This window comes from Gopherus evgoodei, unplaced genomic scaffold (assembly GCF_007399415.2).
Source record: "Gopherus evgoodei ecotype Sinaloan lineage unplaced genomic scaffold, rGopEvg1_v1.p scaffold_60_arrow_ctg1, whole genome shotgun sequence".
Classification (NCBI taxonomy): Eukaryota; Metazoa; Chordata; order Testudines; family Testudinidae; genus Gopherus; species Gopherus evgoodei.
In genome coordinates this window covers 725422-740907 of record NW_022060081.1, presented here as the reverse complement: position 1 = coordinate 740907, position 15486 = coordinate 725422, and the positions used below count along the sequence as shown (strand labels likewise).

Genomic DNA, 15486 nt, shown 5'->3' with positions numbered 1-15486 from the left:
TGTGGGATACCTCCTGGAGGCCAGTTACAGTGACGTAACGAATGCAGCGTCTACACTGACGCTTTGTCTCTCTAACTTTGCTGCAAAAAGCCTCTCATCGAGGTGGGTTTTTTTCATTTGTTGCCAATACAGGAAATTTTTGCCAACAAACCTCCGTTGTTTTGTCGACAAAAGCTGCCTTTTGTGACAAAACTGTGTAGTGTAGACAAGCCCTGCCTAGGGAGAGCACAGACAGTGACTTCTGGCTGGATTGTCTCTCTCTCTCTCAGCAGGTGATGAGCGTGGGAGTGAGGACAAGGAGGAGAATCAACAGCAGGAAGCTCCTGGGAAAGTGGAACCTCAGGGGGCGTTTTTGAGAAGAGCTGAAGGGAGTTTTTCCCAGTGCTTGAAACAGGGAAATGCCTGGGGATATCAGGGCAGGGCAGGGAGGCAGCTGAAAAAACATCCAAGCAAGAAACCGGATGAATCCATTCCGTGCATGAGTCCCAAGGAAACGGCAGCACCACAGATAAATCACAAGGAAGAAAAACCCTACAAATGTCTTGACTGTGGGAAAAGATTCAGTGTGAGAACAAGCCTCGCTATGCATTGGAAAATCCATACAGGAGATAAACCCTATAAATGTTTGGACTGCGGGAAAAGTTTCCGTCAGAGTTCACACCTTATTACACATCAAAGACTGCACCTGGGAGAAAGACCTTATAGATGCCTTGAGTGTGGAAAAAGTTTTAATGAAAGTTCATCTCTTACTAAACATGGGAGAATCCATACAGGAGAAAGACCCTATAAATGCCTTGAGTGTGGGAAAAGCTTCAATTTCAAATCAGCCCTTACTGTGCATCAGAGAACCCACACGGGAGAGAAACCCTATAAATGCTTGGACTGTGGGAAAACCTTCAGTGAGAACTCACATCTCATTAACCATGGGAGAATCCACACGGGAGAGAAACCCTATATGTGCTTGGAATGTGGGAAAAGCTTTCATAAGAGGTCATCCCTTCTTACACACCAGAGACTGCACACAGGAGAGAGACCATTTAAATGCCTGGAGTGTGGGAAAGATTTTAGTGAGCGATCAGCCCTTATTACACACAGGAGAATCCACACAGGAGAGAAACCCTATAAATGTTTGGACTGCGGGAAAAGCTTCAGTCAGAGGTCACATCTTATTAACCATGGAAGAATCCACACGGGAGAGAAACCCTATAAATGCTTGGAATGTGAGAAAAGCTTTTGTCAGAAATCGTCCCTTCTTACGCACCAGAGACGGCACACAGGAGAGAGACCGTATCAATGCCTTGAGTGTGGGAAAGGATTCAGTGTGCGATCGTCCCTTCTTACACACGAGAGAACCCACATGGAAGGGAATCCCTATAAGTGCCTTGAGTGTGGGAAAAGTTTCATTCAGCCATCCAGCCTTATGACGCATCAGAGAATGCACACGGGCGACAAACCCCATAAATGCTTGGAGTGTGGGAAAAGCTTCAGTCACAACTCCTACCTTGCTAGACATCGGAGAATCCATACAGGAGAAAGACCATATCAATGCTTGGACTGTGGGAAAAGTTTTGCTCACAAGTCAGGCCTGGTTGTGCACCAGAGAATCCACACTGCGGAGAAGCCCTATCGGTGCTTGGATTGTGGGGAAAATTTCAGCCACAAATCAAACCTTACTAGACATCAGACAATCCACGTGGGAGGAAAGACCATATAAATGCCTCGACTGCGGGAAAAGTTCCATTTGGACATCAACAGTTGTTACGCACCAGAGGATACTCACTGGAGAGAGACCCCAGAAGTGCTTGGACTGCGGCAAAAGTTTCATTCAGATCTTGCACCTTACTAGACATCAGCAAATTCAGGGCCATCCTTAGGCATATGCGGCTGCGTAGGGCACCCAAAAATTTGGGGCACCCCTGGGTCATAGTGTCCCCCCCTTCTTCCTCTTCCTATCCCTGTTCTGACCCTTCCTGCAGGCTCCCACAGCTGGTGAGTCTTCCTCCGGAGGGGATCGAGTAACTTCAAAGTGAAAAAGCCTCCAGCCTGTTAGAGCCATCTGAGTGGTAATGAAGCCATGTCAGAGGCATTTGCCAAACGCCAGGTATAGACAGACTGTCAATTTCTGAATTTACAGTTGGGTATCACTGTCATATTTACTCAGAGCATGTCAGTCTACCGGACCTTAGTTTAAACTTTGCTTTAAAAATATTTCATTAGTGAGTTGGTGAAGATTATAAAATCACCGCTCTAAACAATCCTTGCATAGATTTTTAGATGAACAATCTGAGTATTCATCTTTCGCCTTAAATGCTTGGATCTTCAGACATACAGTTTTTTAAATAAATCCTTCAGAAGACACCCTCCCTTGTCTAAAATACGCATGTGAGTCCAGTCTGTCGTCAGGCATAGGGGCACCAGCTTAATAATACGGCATCGGGCCCTATAAATCCTAAGGACGGCCTGAGAGAATTCATACTGGAGATAAACCTGATAAATGCCTCCACTGTAGGAAAAGTTTCATTGAGAGAACAAACCTCATTAGACTTCAGAGGATCTGCAAAGGCAATAAACTTCATAAATGCCTCCAGAGTGGGGAAAGCTTCAGTAAGAGCTCAGAGCTTAGCTAACACCAGAGAATCCACAAGGGCGAGAGACCCTAGAAATAGCTTGGCTAGATTCAATCTGAGTTCACGCAACAGGGAGACCTTGACCAGGCAAAGCTTCAGTAGGGTGCTCCCAAAGTACCAGCGTGAGCAAATCCACCCGGGAAAGAAACCTCTGAGATGTCCTCAGGGTGGCAGATGCTCCAAGTGAAGCTAATGCTGTACTGGGGGATCAAATACTGAGGGACCAGAAGGATGGGTTTTGTGGGGGAAACCGGGGATTGAACTAGGAAGCAGGGGGATCCGTGTGCTGGGGCAGTCAAGCATTTGGGGACTGTGGGATAAGAAAGGGAGAGCACAGGGGACAGAGAAGTGCTGGTTCTTAGCATTCATTCCCTCGGTACCTTTGTGACGGGTTTCCCCAGGGTGCAAGCTGGAACTGGGGTCCTGCTGAGCCCTCTGGCATGCCAATCTGGGTTCCCTTACTCACTGAGAGAGAGAGAGATTTTAAGTAATTATAAGTAGTGTCCCGGAGAAAAACTCAGTTCTCGCCTTTTGTTTGGGTGCAGCAGAGTCAGATACTTTAGTCTGTTTAGCAGCTACAGCAGGGAGAGAGTGCACTAGGGCATAGGGTCTCCCCTTCCTAGACAGGTCTCTCAACAGGTAAACAATTACAGCAAGCATTTAGACTTTTGTTACAGACAATAATAAGCAACAGCTGCATTTTGTTTATACATAGGTCATCCTGATATCTTGTCTTTCTCACTTAAGAGATGCCAGTCTACATATTGTATTATCTCCACAAGGTTGAAAAACAACTTCTCACACAGTTCTTTTCCACTCCCCTCACACAATCCTCGCTTCTACAAATCTCGCATTAGTAGGGTTACAGCTAGCCTGACTCTGGCTAGCAGAGACTGTCATGCAGTAAGATCCCCTACAAATCCCTGTCAGTTCTTTCTGTACTTCCACAGTAGTGAGCGTATAGATCAAAGCAGATCACCATGAGAAATAAAACAAGACACAATCTAAGCCGTATAAACGCGATAGGATTTGAATCAAGCAGTGTCTCGCCCTGCTAGCTAGAACACGCAGGTTACAGTTTTGCGTACACAGGCAGGAATTCTTCTCTCCTGCCTGGGACTCCCCATTGCCCAGTTCACTCTTGGTTCCTGAGGTGTTCTCCGGTGTTGAGTAGTAGGGGGAGAGAGGCCCAGTGGTGATGTCACTTCCCCATTTGATAGCTTCTTGCAGGCAGCGGGAACGTCTTCGTTTCAAGCCGAGCCCCCAGCAGGAGCTTGTGGAAAAGTACCAGCCACAAGATGGGGTCCAGTATCACATGATCTACTCACCTGCCCTTGCAAGCTTGGGTGAGTTCTAGCAGCTGTTACTCATGCCCTGGCTGAAGTGTCCACAGGAAAGATCAGCGGGTGAGGATAAGCTTTTCCCATAACCCGCTGTTTTTGCTGATGGGCCATTCAACCTGAATAGGCCTTTCACAATGTGCTGGCTGGACTGGAGGTAAAGTGTTTTGTGTTACTCAGGAGCAAACACATTTGAAATACAGGTTATAGAATATCAGGCTTGGAAGGGACCTCAGGAGGTATCTAGTGCAACCCCCTGCTCAAAGCAGGACCAATCCCCCACTAAATCATCCCAGCCAGGGGGAGAGGCCGACTGCAATGGGGAAGGAAGTTACTGCCCTGCCCGAATGATCCCTGCAGTGATGGGAGATATCGTCAGGAGAGGGAGAGGGCGGGAGGTGCGGGAACAGAGCTGGGAACCTCCTGGGTTTGTGATCAGAGCCAGGCAGCTGAGGCTGAGAACTGTGAACTCCCTGCATCAGAGCCAGAGCCAGACAGGACTTGGCCTACGAGTGTCGTGTGAAGCTGCCCATCTATCACAGTGTCCTGTGTGGGGGGACGACAGAGACTGTCTCTGCCCCACTCCCCCCACTCTCATCCCTCCACCCGGAGCTCTGGATTTCCTGCTCTCGGGGTGTTTGCTTTTGTGCCTGGCTTCCAGCGCCGCTCATGGCTCCTTGGCATGTCTCTACCCGTTTACAAATGTTGCTGGTTCTGCCGGGTGTGGGGCACAGCCAGGTGCTGGGCTGGGGCTGAAAGGTCCCATGCTGGGCTGCGTGGGACTGGAGACAGGCGTCCGTCTTTGTTCCTCCTTTGAAATAACCAAGTAGAACTTAGTTTCTTGCACTCCCAGTGTCCTGTGCATTCACTGCCGACCTGCTCCAGAGCTAAGGGGAAAGGTAAAGGCCACGCAGTCACGGTCTGGGATGGAAATACACAGCGAGGTCACCCAAAGAACCGCATCCCTCTCATCAGCTCCTCAGACTCCCCATAGAGATAAACCTCATTCAGCTCCTGTGCCTCCCCCCAACCCGAGCACAAACCAGGAACATCTGCCAGGATCCGTCTCCCCCATCCTGGCGTAAACCAGACGCAATCCCACAGGAACCCCTTGACCCGTCTACACCTGCGTGAAGTTGTTGGGAGAGGAGAATCAGAGCACTGGCCTCTAGGTGTGTTAGCAGGAAATACACCGACACAGAGAGATTCTGATTCCCCAGCCGGATGTCAGCTCAAGGCTCCTGTCCTCACACCGAACCGTCTGCCCCACGGTAGCTCAGGCTCATTGAATCAGTGGGGCCATTGGCAGCAGGATGAGGAATGGTGAGTACGATTTTGCAGGGCTGGGAATTGAGATAGCCAGGCTGGGGAGTTTCTCTCTGCTGCTCTTCGGCCTGTTCCTCCTCCTTTCCCCGTGTCATTCTTGTCTGACTACTCAGTAACTGTTCCCACCAATCCCAGGATTATTGTTAATACCGTAGCAGCTAGAGGCTGCACCGAGGGCTGAGGCCCTGTTGTGCCTGGTATTGTGTTACACACACAGCGTGAGGGGGAGCTCCTAAGGGAAGGAACTTCAACTCTGAATCTACAAACCAACCCAAGTCACGATTCTGTCGGCGTCTGTGCCCTTAAACCAGGGTTTCAGCTTGCGAGGTGTGGGACAAAACCAGATTCTTCTTTCCCCAAAGAGTGCAGAGCACAGCCACAGGGAGTGAAAAAATCCGCTTCTCTGGCCTCAGTCGTCTGAGTATCGGAGAGCTTGGAGGACTCCCCTCTACACGGCCCCCTGGTCCAGCTCCATGACTGGAGAACTGCCATCTGCACCTTCCTGCCCCTCATCTCTAGGGCCGCTGAAGCTCCTCCTCAGCCCCCTTTACCATCTGCTCTGGGGTTATTAAAGCTCCTTCTCGGCTCCTGTTAACTCCTTCCTCCCTACTGTCAACGCAGGGTTAACAACTGTTCTTTGTCTCTCTCCCCTTTCAATTTCCCAGCTGCCCTTGTTGAGGGCAGGGGCCTGGGATTTGCTGTCCCACTTGGTGGGGTCGCCCCGGCTTGTCGCTGTGATGAGAATGAGGGGTTTACTGAGAGGCGTCGATGTCCAGCCCGTGGGCCCTTGGGTGCTGGGTGGGACCCAGGACACCGGGGAGTCCCCAGCTGAGCCCTGCAGGGTGAGACGCTTCCCCGGGACTAGGGGGGTTTCTCGCCCTTGTTGGGTCCTAGTGTAGACAAGACGCTGCTGCCGGGATGGACCCGAGCCAGGACCCCAAAGCCACCCACGCCCTATTTTGGGGACCACGGCAGGTGGCTCCTCCTCACCCCATTTGTGGGAACTATGACCCCCCTGCCCTGCCTGAGGGGGTTCCCCCCCCGTGCCACTGTCTGGCAGCGCCTCCCACCCCGGAGCCTGCCCTTTGCCCCCCTCCATCCCCTGTTTTACCCCCCTCGGGTCACGTTTTGGCTTCTGCACCCCCCCGGGGATTTCAGGGAGCTGACTGGGGGGCGGAGCGTCAGCTGCTGCTACTGAGGCTGCTCCGGAGTCCGGGCAAAGTAGCCAATCCGGAGCAGAACCGGATTGTGTCTGACCCCACGTGAGTCAGATCAGCTGCTTCCCCCCCCCCCCCTTGCGAGCAGCCGGTGTAACGTCAGTTTGAGCAACCCTCCCGTTTTCCAACTAGCTTCAGTTTCTGCCACATAAGGAAACCATCTGTGCTCTGTCGTTACACCGGCCCGGCCCGGCTGGGAGGGGAGCGGGGACCCCACTGCACCCCCCGGGCCTTGGGGGGACCCCTGGAGCTGCCGGAGGAGCAGAGGTGAGGCTGGGGGGGCCTGTGGGGGGGATTGGCGTGGGGCTTGGGGAGGGACGGATGTGGGGAGGGGCAGATCGCGGGGCTGGGGAGGGGCAGGATTGGGGGTTCCCATCAGATGTGGAGGCAGAACTGATGGGGGAGGGGTGAGGATTGATTTGGGGGTGGGGGCCAGATAAATGTCTGGGCGGGGGGCCAGGCAGATGGGGGAGGGAGATTGTGCAGAAAGACAAAAATCACTTTACTCACTGCATGGGGGTGAGAGGCAGCTAATTCTCACCCACCCACTGGGGATCAGACACCAACCCCACAACAGACTCTTTAAAAACCCCACATGATTTGGGGGATCATTTCCCTGATTTCTGGCAGCTGACTCAGGAGTTTTGACCCGTCCAGGTTGGTCCATTTTCCCCACAGGCTCCAGGACCGTGACTCTCCCAGGGGCTCCCGGCTCCCAGCAAACAGCAGGAGTCCGTGCCAGGAAGGGGACGCGGCCAGTGGGTGCTGCAGACGGGGGCTCAGGAAAGCCGGATTTACCCTGCGCAGGGAGGAGTCTCCAGGGTGACGCTACCTGCCCCATCGCTCTGGTGCATTTCACACAACCTGCCCCCTACACTGTGGGTGCAATTTGTGTCTCGCCCGAATCACCCAGTGCTGGGAGGGGTCGGCTACAGACGTCTGCTGCCCTCAGTCCAGACAGGCTGCGGCACAGAGAAACCTCCGGCCGGCCAGAGAGCTGGCAACTTCCAGGTTTGGTGCCAGCTCCAGCGTGGGTACAATTGAGAAGCTCCTACGACATTTCCTAGTTCTCGAACCTCGGCCCCCACACTTGGATTGCCCTGAAATCCGCTGGGCCTCCTGGGGCGAGGGCTGGGGCCGTCACCACGTTAGGGGTCATTTGACCAAGGGGTTCCCAAGCTATCGCCCCTCCCCAGAAAAGTGTTTCTGGAAGTGGAGAGATTATGTGACTGTTTTTTGTGGGCACTTGGGGAGTCCAGTCATGGCTCTAATCAGACCCCAAAGGATTTGGCTGCTCTTCCCACCCCCCCCAGTGCCTGACACCCGTTAGCTCCTGGAGAAACAATATTAAAAATGTTCCAGTCCATGAAAGGTTAAGCTCTGTGGGGCGGCAGGAGAATAACGGGGCCGCCCTTAGGATTTATGGGGCCCTACGCAGTCTTATTGTGACAGCAGCGCAAGGGCAGGGGCGGGAGGAGGCAGCAAAGGATAGCGAGGTGCCCATTCCCTCTCTCGGTGGCGGAGAGTCACAGTTCCCCGCAGAGACCCCAGACCCTCCCTCCCGCAGCCTGGATGGGCAGAAGGTATCTAATTAAAAGCACTAAACTTGGGAATAAAAAACAGTCGGTCACAGGTATTTTGATCTGCCCTGAAGTTTGTCAGACATTTATTTGCAAAACCTTTGTAGTAAGGGCGAGTGGGCTGTTCTGCTGAACATGACATTCGATACTATGGAATGCGTGATGCAGCTGTCCTCTGTGCTGTGTTTTCTTCATCAGTGTTTCTAAGCTGGTGTTATATTTTAAATGGACTCTTAAGCCTTCAGAAAGGAATCAGTCCAGATTCCTACCTGTTTAGCTCACTGAAACAAAGACATTATTTTAAATTAAACAGTCACAGGGGTTTAGTGTGTTCGGAACAATGTTCGTTGCGTTTAGAAAATGGGAACACTCATTTTCTGTGTGTGATCTCCATAACAAGAGACGTGTTTCTGAAATTTCACCAACTTTAAAAAAATATGTTTCCAAAGCTTTTAGGCATCACAAAGGATTTTAGATCTTACTAGGTACTGATTTGGCTGGAGGGTTCTTTTAAAAGTAGCTGATCAGCTAGTCAGAAGGAAAAGATTCCCAGGCACTGCTAAAGATTCCTAGGCAGCCGTTCTGCAGAAAAGGACCTGGGGGTTACAGCTGACGAGAAGCTGGATATGAGTCAGCAGTGGGCCCTTGTTGTCAAGAAGGCTAATGGCATTTTGGGCTGTATTAGAAAGTGTGTGTGTGTGTGTGTGTGGGTTCCTCTGTCATAATAAAAACATTATGATGTCAGCTAATAGTGGCAATGCAATTTTAAACGTGACGGAATGAAATCTCATCTCCCATATCCTTTTCCTCCCTCCAGACGCTCTGCCGCCAGAAATGGAGAGGGACTGGTGGAAGAGGCTGTGGTCGTATACGAAGGGTGAGGGTTCGCCTGGTGGTTCTATATACACCTATGGAAACATCCTTGTTAAAGTAACTCATAGACTCATAGACTCAAGGACTGGAAGGGACCTTGAGAGGTCATCGAGTCCAGTCCCCTGCCCTCATGGCAGGACCAAATACTGTCTAGACCATCCCTAATAGACATTTATCTAACCTACTCTTAAATATCTCCAGAGATGGAGATTCCACAACTTCCCTAGGCAATCTATTCCAGTGTTTAACTACCCTGACAGCTAGGAACTTTTTCCTAATGTCGAACCTAAATCTTCCTTGCTGCAGTTTAAGCCCATTGCTTCTTGTTCTATCATTGGAGGCTAAGGTGAACAAGTTTTCTCCCTCCTCCTGATGACACCTTTTTAGATACCTGAAAACTGCTATCATGTCCCCTCTCAGTCTTCTCTTTTCCAAACTAAACAAACCCAATTCCTTCAGCCTTCCTTCATAGGTCACGTTCTCAAGACCTTTAATCATTCTCGTTGCTCTTCTCTGGACCCTCTCCAGTTTCTCCACATCTTTCTTGAAATGCGGTGCCCAGAACTGGACACAATACTCCAGTTGAGGCCTAACCAGTGCAGAGTAAAGCAGAAGAATGACTTCTCGTGTCTTGTTTACAACACACCTGTTAACGTGAACTCACAACTCAAACACGCACTGATCATCAGGAAGATTGTCACTGACCAGCCCCCAAACACCTTCTCTGAGCCCGTGTGACTCCGCGATGAAGTTGTATTAAAGATCTCTGTGTGTTTGTTCTCCAGCATCCTCCCTTCCCCTTGGGCTGGGGTCATTCTGAGCTCTCCCTTCATGCGGCTCCCTTCTCCCAGGCTGGGCGAGGGGCTGCCTCCCAGATATTGACCTTACTCTCGGGTCTGGAGCAGTTCCCCCCAGTGCCCTGTCCTCCCCTCTTCTCCCAGGACAAGGAAGAAAGGACCAACTGGGGGAGGGGGATCCCTAGGGGGGTTAAATCAGTGTCCAGCCTCATCCTCAGCTCCCCTACCTGCAGATTCAGTCTCTCTCCTCCATGTCTCTCCCGTTCTGTGTCTGGGTGTGAGACAGAGGAATCAGTCAGGTGCCCGGGAGCTCCCTGGGATCCAGGAGCGTCCCAGCCAGTCCAGGGCTGCCAGGGAGTGTGAGGAAGGGTCCCAGCCTCCCCCAGGGCTGGGCTCTGCCCTTAACCCTCCGCTTTTCTCCCCCGCTCAGCGAACGTGACTCTGGATCCAGACACGGCCCATCCCATCCTCCTCGTGTCTGAGGACGGGAAAAGTGTGAGACGAGCAGACGCGTTGCAGGACCTGCCTGACACTCCGGAGAGATTCGACACAAGTCACTGTGTGCTGGGCTCTGAGGGGTTCACCTCGGGGCGACATTACTGGGAGGTGGAGGTGGGGAATGGGAAGTACTGGGCTGTGGGGGTGGCCAGAGAGTCTGTGAGGAGGAAGGGACGGATCAGCCCTCACCCTGAGGAGGGGATCTGGGCTATGGGGATACACGGGTGTAAGGGACAGTGTAATGTATACCATGGTTTCTCCACCCCTGGCGTCCGTTTGATCTCGAGTGAGACCACACAGAGGATAGGGGTTTCCCTATATTACGAAGCGGGGGAGGTGGCATTTTTGGATGCTGATTGGAAGTCCCTGTTGTTCTCCCTCCCTCCGGCCTCTTTCCATGGGGAGAGGATCCTCCCTTACTTCTGGGTGCAAGGATCCCCGCTCAGACTGTGTTCTTGAGACAAGGGGGTGAGGAAACGGAGAGTGTCCCCCTGGGAATGAGAAAACGGGTTTCTCTAGCCTCCGACATCCCAACTCCTGTGGCCCCGGAGGGCTCCCATCTCTCCGAGACCCTGGACCTCTCCTCTCCCCGAAGGAGCAATGCTCAGCGTGCCCATAAAGAGCCAGTTGGGATCTGTCCAGAGAATCTCATCACAGCGGGTGTCCCCCGGCCCGTTTCCCACTGTGCTCGGTGCCTCTGGAGGCTGCCCAGGCTTGGAACCAGCACCCCAGTCGGTCCAGCGCTGCCCAGGAGCGGCCACACCTGGCACGGGGCCCCCCTAAAATCTTTGGGCCACGGAGCCCCTGGCTGGGTGACTTCTGCGGGGGAGGAGTTTGGGGGTTGGAGGCAGAGTTTTGTAAGGGGCTGCCAGAGGGGCAGCTGCTGGGTTTCTGTGATGGGATTTTCCGATGCACGCAAATCCCCTTGTAATTCTCTGCGTGGGGTCCCTCCCTGCGGCTCTGTTGGAAATCCCAGCTGGGCAGTGTGAGCTCTTCTCCGCGTTCAGAGCAAGCTGGATAAAGATCGCGCCGTACGACATCCTTGGGTTTGATGTCATTGGTGGCTGGCTTGTTAACCTCCCGCTTGCTCACTGAACCGTTCTTGCCAATGGGCTTCGTGGGGCTGGATGGCCACAGTTTAGCTGATGCCTTTTCAGTGGCAACGGGCCTTGTGCCTGGCTACTAACCACCCCACGGCATCTCCAGGGGAAGGAGGGGGCCTGGTTCTTAGTCACACAGACCCCTCTGCCTCCAGTCAGGCAGTGCAAAAAGTCCTTTACTGCATTACTGTGTATGTCACTGTAGTGTGTAGGAGTCCCAGTTACGGACCGGGACCCGTTGTGCTAGGAGCTGCACAAATGCAGCAAGAAAAGATGTCCCTGCACCTGGCAGCTTCCAGTGCAAGCCAAGTGCCCAGAGCTGGAGACAGACCGACGGAGTGGGAAGGGGACATTTCTCACACCACAAACCCCCTCCCCCAATATCTATAACACACCCCAGCGTCAAACACTCTGCCACCACCTCCGTGCTCCTGGATGCTCTGCTGTGCTCCTGGCTAGGCTTGGCTAATGGCAAGTTTGTTTGGTTTTTATAGACTATTTTGACAGAGAAGAGCAACATTCATTTTTAAGCTGTTTTCTATTTGATCTGTTTACATGTTTTGCACACTTGTGGGTTTCGAGCATTGTCAGCGTTCCTGGGGGAGGGCAGCAAAGAAGGGCTGCTCAGCCCATCGCTGTTTCCGGAGAGATGCTGACAGGCGAAAAAGTGGAAGCTTGAAAACCTTCAGACACAATTGTACGTTCTGTGCTGGGCTGTTGACAAAGTGAATTGTTTTTTAATATCAAACTTTTAACTTCTCAGCAGCCTTTTTCTGTCTTCACCTCTCTGCCCATTTGGCTGATTAGCCATGGAAATATTTCCCCGGTCAGTGGGTGTGTGGACAATGAAATCGATGTTTCCTGGAAACAAGAATCTCACCCTTTGAAACCAGCTCAGATGCTGTCTAAGCCTCTACCTTTCCCAGAGTCTGGCTGCATGGGAGGCCAACCCCCATCCCGTCCCCATGTGCCCCCCTGCCTCTCGCTCCCTCCCCCACAGGAGCCCAAAGCGCCAGATGGCCAGGGATGAGGGCTACGGCCCCAGCTCCCATGTCCCACAGCGCGGCCACAGCCCCAGAGTCCCTGCAGGAGGGGAGCTGGCCGGGGACTGGGCCATGGTAGGCTGTCTGGGGAGGCATCACCTCCCCTTGCCTATGATCCCCACTGCCCATATCTGGCTCAATTATCTGTGTTCCTGCCTCAGTTTCCCCTGAGCTGCGCTATAGCAGCTGTGTGTTAGGGGCTGGGCACATTGGCGGGGGGCTGGGACAGTCTTGGAGCTGCCTCTGTCCTGGGCCCTGAGGCTGAGCAGACGAGTCGCTGCAGTTCCTCGTTTCTCGCTTGTTTGCAGAAACTTCGGCTCCCTGCTCCCCCGGCTGGGCCTGCTCCCGCCCCAGCAGCTCAGCCCCAGCCGGAAGGTGGCAGGAACTTTTGGTGAGGAGGGGGCAGAGGAGGCAGGTGCCAGCTTTGAAACCCAGCGCAAACCTCCCTTCCCTGAGGGCACCATCCCCTCCCCTGTTGGGGAGCAGAGAGGGAAGTGCAGCATTGGGGAAACACCACCCAAGCCCAGAGTATTGGGTGGGACAGCCCCCAGCCCAGGGAATAGGGAGAGGAGCAGCGTCCCCCCAATCCATGGAGGCATCAGCAGAGCCCAGCCCTGCCCGGGGGAAAGGCCGGATGCTGGGGACGAGCCATGGGGGTAAAGGCCAGGCCTGGGCTGCTCTGTCGGCTACTGGCTTCAAAGAGGGGCTGAGGGTTGAGCATCCAGGGGCTGAGCGGCATTTGGGGGGGAATCATAGGGAGGGGTGGTGGGACAGGATGGTCACTGGGACCTGGTGTTCAGGGGAAGGGAGCTGTGAGGGGCGGGGGGTTGTGGGAGCAAAGGGGGGGTTGGGAGAAGGGAATTATTAGGAGGGTCACTGGGGATCTATGGGGCAGGTCAAGCTGCAGCCGGGAGAGTGGGGGGCTAAGGGCTGAGCTGCGCCCCTGGTCCCACTAGTGGGGTGCGGTTGGGAGGGTGCATGTGGCTCCCCCAGTGAGGTGCATCCTGCTCCCGGCTGGTGAAAGGTGAGGGGCACAGAGATTTCTGAGCTGGGGGGGGTGAAGGCTGGGGGGGTCCCATGTCGTTTCACCAACCAGAACCATTCACAAATGGTGAATAACGTCCACCCGGCCCCTTGTGCCGGTGTAACTGCCTGGGTGTCAGCAGTGTGAGCCCCCCCCCCACCTCCCGAGCCACATCAGTGACGCTGGGGTCAGGGCTCATGGGCTCCGCGCTGCAGCAGTGGGAGACACTTCCCCCAGCTGCCGCCCTTGGCAGAGTTGGTTGGACGTGTGGACAGAGCCTTAGTGAGTGCCCAGCTCCTCCCTCTCCCTCCCACACGACGGGTGGGGTCGGTTTGTTGCCAGCGAGAGCAGCCCCAGCCCCCCACAACTTCTGAGCCAGGCCCCACTCAGCTCTGCCTGGAAATGCCCCAGGATGCTGTCACTCAGTGACCTGATCTCCCTTCTCCCCGTCACTGACCCAGCGTGGGAGATTTGTGAGGGCGCCAGGCTGACCCGGCGTGGGAGATTTGTGAGACCTCCAAGCTGACCCGGCGTGGGAGATTTGTGAGAGTGCCAGGCCGACCCGGCGTGGGAGATTTGTGAGGGCCCCAGGCCGACCCGGCGTGGGAGATTTGTGAGAGCGCCAGGCTGACCCGTCGTGGAAGATTTGTGAGGGCCCCAGGCCGACCCGGCGTGGGAGATTTGTGAGAGTGCCAGGCCGACCCGGTGTGGGAGATTTGTGAGACCTCCAAGCTGACCCAGCGTGGGAGATTTGTGAGGGCGCCAGGCCGACCCGGCGTGGGAGATTTGTGAGAGCACCAGGCCTACCCGGCGTGGGAGATTTGTGAGGCCGCCAATCCGACCCAGCATGGGAGATTTCTGAGGCCGCCAGGCCGACCCGGCGTGGGAGATTTCTGAGAGCGCCAGGCAGTGCCAGATGTCTCAGAAATGGGGGATGAAACATCCAGAGACAGTGACGACTCAACAAGGGGGAAATGGGCCCTCTTTGGGGTGCAGACAATAGAGAGATCTGATCCCCTGAGTGGGAGCCGTCATCCCAGACAGTCACCTGCCAGGGGCCCAGCGATTCCTGCTCATTCCCCGTTTGATCCCAGGAGGGGCCCGCGTCTGTTGCCAGCTCTGATCTCTCCCGACTGGGGGCTCAGGGGCATGGGGGATATTGCTGAAGAGACTCTGGACGTCAGATAGTTAATTCTCCAGCTGGGGCTTGTCCACACACCGCTTAGGTTGAATGGGAAATCTGGATTCTGGCTGAGGGCAGGAGGAGTGAGAGAACGCTGCCGCAGTCCCCCCACCCGGCTGGTGCCCCTCACTCCCGATCTGCAGCCCCCCTAGCCCTGCCAGTGCCCCTCACTCCCGACTCGCAGCCCGCCCAGCCCCGCCTGTGCCCCTCACTTCGGACCCACAGCCCCCCCCAAGCCCAGCCAGTGCCCCTCACTCCCGAACCGCAGCCCCCCTCCAGCTCTCCTGGTGCCCCTCACTCCCAACCCGCAGCCCCCTGCTAGCCTGTCCCTGCTGGTGCCCCTCACTCCCGAACCACAGCCCCCCCAGCTCTGCCGGTGCTCTGCTCCCCCCCACCAGTCCTGCTGGTGCCCCTCACTCCCAACCCACAGCTCCCACACCTGCCTGTGGACCCCCAGCCCCTAGCAGCCCAGACCTGGGCTCCCCCAGCCCTGCCGGTGAGGGGAACCGGCAGGGCTGGGGGGGCTGCAGGTCGGGAGTAAGGGGCACTGACTAGGTTGGGGGGCTGCAGGTCGGGAGTGAGGAGCACTGGCAGAGTTGGGGGGGCTGCAGGTCGGGAGTGAGGGGCCCCAGCAGAGCTGAGGGGGCTGCAAGTCGGGAATGAGGGGCACCAGCCTGGCTAGGGGGTTTCGGGTCGGGAGTGAGGAGCACTGGCAGGGCTGGGGAGAAGTGCAGGGGGGGCTGCAGGTCGGGAGTGAGAGGCATCGGCCGGGCTGGGGGGGGCTGTGGATTGGGAGTGAGGGGCACCAGGTGGGCTGGGGGGGCTGCACGTCGGGAGTGAGGAGCACCGGCAGAGCTGGGGGGGCTGCGGGTTGAGAG

The 15486-nt window shown here is 54.9% G+C and overlaps 1 protein-coding gene and 1 pseudogene across 3 annotated transcripts; both read left to right on the top strand.

Annotated features, from left to right (window-relative positions):
• Nucleotides 1-15486, top strand: part of LOC115643451 — a 28908-nt pseudogene that overhangs the window by 7318 nt on the left and 6104 nt on the right.
• Nucleotides 5086-12120, top strand: LOC115643474 (thaicobrin-like). 3 transcript variants are annotated; one of them, XM_030547552.1, is made up of 3 exons: nt 5086-5290; nt 8908-8967; nt 10191-12120. In XM_030547552.1, exons 1-3 carry the CDS (start codon nt 5281-5283, stop codon nt 10715-10717), a joined length of 597 nt encoding a protein of 198 aa, XP_030403412.1. In that variant the 5' UTR covers nt 5086-5280; the 3' UTR covers nt 10718-12120. The 3 variants fall into 3 exon arrangements, with proteins under 3 accessions (XP_030403412.1, XP_030403413.1, XP_030403414.1); XM_030547553.1 differs by lacking the exon at nt 5086-5290 and adding an exon at nt 6570-6777; XM_030547554.1 differs by lacking the exon at nt 5086-5290 and adding an exon at nt 7007-7167.